We start from the raw sequence: 7,267 nt of genomic DNA on the forward strand, positions 1-7,267 counted from the left end.
AGCCTTGCTGTTGGAAAACAACATCAGTAGCTAGGTTTCCACCTAATTGGCGACAGATTTTCATGCAAATATTCTAAAATCTGCATAAAGAAAGATGCACCTTTTCCCACCAGAGATGTTTCCATCAAATTGACTTGTTGCAGATAAGAAGCTGTGCGTGATGATGTAGTGCACATAAAAATACTTTTGCAGTTAAATTCGAATGTACCGAATAAAAAAATACAAGATTAATGGGTTTCCATAACATTTTTAACTGTACTGATGGTTTTCTCGCAATTCTTTTTTGCGTTATATAGCGAATTTGCACACTGGTATTGACACTGCATGTTTTTCTGACTAGTCCTAGTGGGAGGTTCACACAACATGTTATCGCGGTTTATTCGATTATGATAGTTATTATATCAATAGTTGCGCATAAAAGCGTTTCCACCAACAGTTCTTGCATAATTAATTTTCCTGACTCAAAAAAATCCCACCTTGTCTAGCTGGACAGTTTACCGACAAATGTTATGTTTCCATTAGGCCTGTCATTAAATGTTTTTTCCCGACATGTACTTTACTCGCATTAAAAGGTTGGATGGAAACCTGGTTAGTGTCAGACTTTAGGCTGTCCCAGATGCACCTCCCCCGACTTCACTCTTCGACTTTTGTCTACATTCGGTTGCTTTCACCTTACCATTTAAACGAGCCCATTGTCTATGTGTGTCTGAGAAGCAGTGGTGGAAAAAGTATTCATTTGTAATACTTGAGTAAAAGTAAAGATACCTAAACAGTAAATTACTCAAAAGTGAAAGTCACCTAGTAAAATACTACTCGAGTAAAAGTCTAAAAGTATTTGGTTTGAAATATATTTAATTATCAAAAATACATGGAATTGCTAAAATATACTTATACAGCTTTTGGAAAGTTTTCAGACCCCTTGACTTTTTCCACATTTTGTTAAGTTAGTCTTATTCTAAAATTGATTAAATAGTTTTTTCCCCTCATCAATCTACACACAATACCCCATAATGACAGAGCAAAAATAGGTTTTTAGAAATGTTTGCAAATAAAAAATTTAAATATGACATTTACGTAAGTATTCAGACCCGGAGGTGAACCTTCTCCCCAGTCTGAGCTGTTGAGCTCTCTGGAGCAGGTTTTCATCAAGGATCTCTCTGTACTTTGCTCTGTTCATCTTTGCCTCAATCCTGACTAGTCTCGCAGTCGCTGCCGCTGAAAAACATCCCCACAGCATGATACTGCCACCACCATGCTTCCCCGTAGGGATGGTGCCAGGTTTCCTCCAGATGTAACGCTTGGCATTCAAGCGAAAGTGTTCAATCTTGTTTTCATCAGACCAGAGAATCTTATTTCTCATGCTGTGACAGTCTTTAGGTGCCTTTTGGCAAACTCCAAGCGGGCTGTCATGTGCCTTTTACTGAGGAGTGGCTTCCGTCTGGCCACTCTACCATAAAGGCCTGTTTGGTGGACTGCTGCAGAGATGGTTGCCCTTCTGGAAGTTTCTCCCATCTCCACAGAGGAACTCTAGAGCTCTGTCAGAGTGACCTTTGGGTTCTTGGTCACCTCCCTGATCAAGGCCCTTCTCCCCTGATTGCTCAGTTTGGCCAGGCGGCCAGCTCTATAAAGAGCCTTGGTGATTCAAAACTTCTTCCATTTAAAAATTATGGAGGCCACAGTGTTCTTGGGGACCTTCAATGCTGCAGACATTTTTGGTACCCTTCCCTAGATCTGTGCCTCGACACAATCCTGTCTCGGAGCTCTACTGACAACTCCTTCGACCTCATGGCTTGGTTTTTGCTCTAACATGCACTGTCAACTGTGGGACCTTATATAGACAGGTGTGTGCCTTTCTAAATCATGTCCAATCAATTAAATTTACCATGGGTGGACTCCAATCAAGTTGTAGAAAAATAATATGGCTGTAACGTAACAAAATGTGGAAAAAGTCAAGGGGTCTGAATACTTTCCGAAGGCACTAAGTATTAAAAGTAAAAGTAAAAGTAAAGTATAAATCACTTAAAATTACTTATTAAGCAAACCAAACAAACAATGTTCTTGCTTTTTATTTATTTACAGATAGCCAGGGGCAATCTCCAACACTCAGACATAATTTACACATTATTTTTTATGTTTAGTGAGTCCACCAGATCAGAGGCAGTAGGGATGACCAGGGATGGTCTCTTGATAAGTGTGTGAATTTGACCATTGTCCTGTCAAAATGTAACGAGTACTTTTGGGTGTAACGAGTACTTTATAAAAATGTATGGAGTAAAAAGTACATTATTTTCTTTAGGATCTAGAAGCACAAGCATTTCGCTACACTCGCATTAACATCTGCTAACCATGTGTATGTGACAAATAAAATTTGATTTGATTTGATTTAGTGAAGTAGAAGTAAAAGTAGGCAAAAATGTAAACAGTAAAGTAAAGGACAGATACCCCAAAAGTAAAAATACTTTAAAGTACTTTACACCACTGTTGAGAGGTGTACGTAGGTATAGGTGTTTTGAAGTGGAACAGCTTGTTTTGTGTACAAATGGTTGTTCTCTGATCAGTCAGTGATTATATGAACAACTTTTTTTGACAAAGTAATTTCTTATGAAAGTAGTGTGTATTATTACCTCCATTCAGGAGGTACATGGGAAATGTGTGTTATGTTTTATTGCCCACATTTTGCATCATCTCCAAATGATTTACTCTCTTTGTGTCAATGAAGAATTGCTTTATTGTTGTCACTTACAGTACCATAGTGGCAACATATTGAGAAAACCTTGATATGGGGTAGGTATTGTTTGAGTGTTTGTTGGTTCAAATAAATGAGACAGTGGTTGAATGATTATTCATTCATGGGCACTTCCTTGTCATATAAGCACTTATTTATAGGATAAATACGTCAATTTTTCACAACTAGGCAATACAATTACACTCACTGATATGAGGGATGATGGTGCTATAAAAGTCGATCATAAAGAGAACTGATAATAAGTGTGGGCCAATGCAGTATCATTGAAGCAAACTTTTCCTGAATAAAAAAATAATCTTGGAATTGAATAACATTATATTAAAATGCATTTTTTCGGCAGGACTCTTTTGGAAAGAAACTTACAAGTTTGTCTGAAGTTTGTCCACTGAGAAGGGAACATGCCTTTAAACTACACCTCCCACAATCCCCTCCGCTTATTCTGACGCGTCGATAACGGAAGTTGTTCGGGTATCTCCGGTCGTCACTAGTTACCCCAGCCAGAAAGTCATAATTATGGCTAAACCCCGCCTATTTCTACAATTTTTCTTCTTAAAATCTGGTTTTAAACCTAACACTAACCGTAACCCCACTGCTAACCTTAACCTTAAATTACGACCAAAAAGCTTTTTATTAAATTTTTTATTAATATGTACGATATAGCCAATTTTGACTTTGTGACTGTGGTAGCTAACTAAAGTAATGACAAACGGGATCTCCATTTTAAAGTCAGAATCGCGTTTACGTTCATGAAGATCACTTTATAATGAAGTGAGTATAAGTGACCGATTATGTGCTGTACATTTTGTATCGACTGCACCTATTATATAGTTACTCGCGTTGGTGTAATGTTAATAGTGATCATGTGAAGAGATCTAGCTAACTAACTAGCCAGCCACTAACTTTACCTGGACATCAGTCAACATGGCTAACGTTGTCTTGCTAATAATTTGCTACTGTTACTAATGTTAACGTTATATAAATACACCATACTAACCATAATAGCTGCTAGCTAACTAGTCAGATGGTATGTAGTTACTCATGGGGTAAAAAAAAGCTTGGCCATGGATGGTCAAGAAAAGAGACAGGATCAGCAGAGAGATGATTCTGTATTCTATTGCATGTTAAACACAATTTTTTTGTCCATCTCTCCCTCCCACCCTGCAGTCCCCTGACCAAAGTGAAGCTGATCAATGAGCTGAATGAGAGAGAGGCCTCACTGGGGGTCAAGGAGACTGTGTCATGGCACTCGGAGTACAAGGACAGCGCCTGGATCTTCATCGGTAAGAGGCTGTGTCAGAGACACCTGTGGGATTGAGTAGAATTGATCCAAACCTTTGTATTACAAATCCACACCATACTAACAGCCAAGGTTGGTGTGTAGTGTACTGGCAGCTCACCAGTTGGGGGCTGAAAATGAGTGGCTTGTTTATTCACAGTTAATGGCTTGCTCTCTAGTCTCTCACCACCAGAGTTATAAGCCTTTTTTTTACCTTAGTGTTTCTGTTGTAACCTGCAGGTGGATTTCCTTATGAGCTGACAGAAGGTGACATCGTCTGTGTCTTCTCTCAGTGAGGCCCATACATATACCCTTTCCTCCCATCTCTCCACTCACTCACATTCCCCTTTCTCTCCCCCTGTTCTTTCTGTCTCTTGTTTATCCAATTGCATGTCTCTTTCCACCCTTATCTACCACTCTTCCCTCTGAACCTTCTTCCTTTTCATTCTGAATAAAAAATTCTGCATTAGATTGAGTTATCCTGCTTAATGTGTGTCTGCAGGTATGGCGAGATAGCCAACATCAACCTGGTGCGTGATAAGAAGACTGGTAAATCCAAAGGCTTCTGCTTCATCTGCTACGAGGACCAGAGGAGCACAATCCTGGCTGTGGATAACTTAAACGGGATCAAGGTAATGAACAGTAATCACTCCCAGCTGAAAGAGAACAAGAGAGAAATACATTTTATGAGACCAAACCAGTAAACATGCATAAATTAAGGTTAGATGTTCCAAACACTTTTACTGGCAAAATACTTGTAAATTACTGTACCTCATTACATTGTGTTATGATCTGTCTCTCTCTTGACATCTAGATAAAGGGGCGGACCATCCGAGTGGACCACGTGCTGAACTACCGCCCTCCCAAAGACAATGAGGACATGGACGATATCACCAAGCGCCTGAGGGAGGAGGGCTGTGCCCCTAAACTACCCGACCATTCATCCTCTGAGTCCGAAGAAGAGGAACAGTATGCTGTACCAGTGAAGAAGCCCAAGAAAGGTGAGGAGGGGATACTACTGGAGGCTTAGATGGTACATGTCTGCTGCTTGTCATTCCCAGAGCCGTTTTGACTAAAGTAGACTTTAATTGTAAGGCAAGGACACTGAGTACAGCCAAGTAGTGAAGGATAACTTGGGTGTCAGTGTCTCAAATAGGCGTCTGTCATGTTCATACCATCTCCTCTTACCTGACCTCACTCTCTTTTCTTTCATTTCCAACCCAGACAAGAAAGAGAAGAAGAAAAATAAAAAGGAGAAAAAGGAGAAGAAGGCTCTAAAGGAGGAGAGGGAGCAGAGGGAGAGGCTGGCCCAGACTCCCCCTGGGCCTGCCCCGACAGTGAGGATGAAACAGGAGAAAGAGGACCTGGGTTATGACAAGTACAGCCAGCGGGGGGCGGCAGAGGAGCGGCTGAGGTCCAGGGGAGAGAGACCAGGGCCTGGGGCAGAACCACGGAACCCCCGAGACACACACAGGCAGGAGGACGGAGGGTTCCGAAATCGCCATGGAGACCAACAGAACAGAGAGAGGGATAGGTCCAGGGAGGATGAGAAGAGGAGACATGAGATGGGGGAGAGGAGAGATGGAGGACTGCAGTTGGAGAGCAAGAGGACAGGCAGGGAGGAGGGAGAAAGAACTAGGGAGAGAGGAAGAGAGAGGGACAATGATAGAAATAGGGAGAGCGAGAAAGACAGGGACAGTGATAGAAATAGGGACAGGGAGCGAGAGAAAGACAGGGACAGTGATAGAAATAGGGACAGGGAGCGAGAGAAAGACCGGGACAGTGATAGAAATAGGGACAGTGATAGGAATAGAGAGAGAGACCAGTCCAGTAAGCACAGAGAAGAACACAGTCGGGAGAGAGACTACAGGAGAAAGTAACAGGAAATACATGCCATGAGAAGATGTCCTATACTGTTTCCACGACAACAGCTTAGTCAACATCAGCAGCAGAGTAAATGGGAACTGGATTTCCAATGGATTGCCACCTTTAAACTGCTGTACACTGTTTAATTTGACTTACTGATTTACTGTTGTAAATAAAAATGACAATTGCTTTTGTAGAGAAGACTTGAGATTTGCTTTCAAACAAGAGTGAGACAGATGCCATATAAATAAAAAATTTATTTTTGTAATTAGATTTCAAGTGATAGACACCTAACGTAAGATCGGAGCTTCCTCTTGGCTTCAAAAATATAGGTAATTTTGGGTGAAAAGAAAGAGAGAAATAGCCTCCAAAGATATAACATTGACTGTCCAAAACAACATTACACAACTTATAATTCAGTGAAGAACCAACAAAATTAGAAAATGAATAATTCTAATCAAACAAAGAGTATTTACATGGTATCACTAGCCCATACCTGCTTTACAGGATTTTAACTGTAATTCATCCGTATCACTGAACGTCACGCTAAATTATGTTTAAAAGCCACATCAACATAGTTAATCACCTAGCGAGAGAGAACAAAGCATTGCTACAGAAATATATTCCATGAATAAATTAACTTTGTGTCAAAACATGAAAGGGGAAAAAGAGGTAAAGCATATTGTGCCTGTGATCATCAGCCATTAAATAAACAATTTAATTCCAACCAAGAGGTTAAGCGTGTGAAGGAGCCTGTCGATCGTTGGCATTTGAAACACAGTACATGTAATCAGCTCTTTTAATCTCATCACACAAGGGTTCCAAGGAAAATACCAAACTGGGGTACAGAGACTGAGGACGAGCCACCATTTTGTCCTTAGTAGACAGATATGAGTTAATCTCCCTCTCTCTGGGTTAACCGTTCCTTATCCTCTCTAAACTCTCCCAGTGGGGGGCCAGGCAACAGACAGGCCACACTCACTTAATCACTGGGATTTTAGTCACCACCGTTGTCTGGCTGCATGAATAGATCCTCAATGCTATGCTATCCTCTAGTCCAGTTGATGCTATCTGTTAGTTGCCTAGGTGGTGATGTACTTGACAGTTTTTATGAATTCCATGTCTGCGCTTCACTGGTCAGACTGGGCTAGAGGTCAGAGATCAATTTCTGCTATGACCTGGGCCCCAGATGAGCAGACACTTAGCCAGGCTGGGAAGAAAAGGAGAGGAGAGCATTGCAGTGTCCCAAATATATATTTTTTTAGTTAGGGACATAATTGCAATTGAAAGGGGAGTTTTGGAGCGTGGAAGTTGGTGCAATTTAGCACTATGTGATGCAATATAGTTGAATATCATGCAAGCATCATATTTAACTGGGT

At 40.9% G+C, this 7,267-nt stretch overlaps 1 protein-coding gene across 1 annotated transcript; it reads left to right on the plus strand.

Moving 5' to 3' along the window:
• The first annotated feature begins 3,414 nt into the window (after nt 1–3,414).
• Nucleotides 3,415–6,086, plus strand: LOC120045155 (RNA-binding motif protein, X-linked 2-like). Its single transcript, XM_038990083.1, has 6 exons — nt 3,415–3,514; nt 3,911–4,026; nt 4,263–4,314; nt 4,525–4,654; nt 4,837–5,023; nt 5,247–6,086. The coding sequence occupies exons 1-6, from the start codon at nt 3,510–3,512 to the stop codon at nt 5,900–5,902; spliced, it is 1,146 nt and encodes a 381-aa protein (XP_038846011.1). The 5' UTR covers nt 3,415–3,509; the 3' UTR covers nt 5,903–6,086.
• The last annotated feature ends 1,181 nt before the right edge of the window (nt 6,087–7,267 follow it).

Source organism: Salvelinus namaycush, chromosome 3, assembly GCF_016432855.1.
Source record: "Salvelinus namaycush isolate Seneca chromosome 3, SaNama_1.0, whole genome shotgun sequence".
Taxonomy (NCBI): Eukaryota; Metazoa; Chordata; class Actinopteri; order Salmoniformes; family Salmonidae; genus Salvelinus; species Salvelinus namaycush.

Coding starts and splice junctions, on each gene's coding strand:
- LOC120045155 (XM_038990083.1), top strand. Junction 4,315..4,524: donor ATCGTCTGTGTCTTCTCTCA/GTGAGGCCCATA, acceptor GTGTGTCTGCAG/GTATGGCGAGATAGCCAACA. Junction 5,024..5,246: donor AGTGAAGAAGCCCAAGAAAG/GTGAGGAGGGGA, acceptor TTTCCAACCCAG/ACAAGAAAGAGAAGAAGAAA.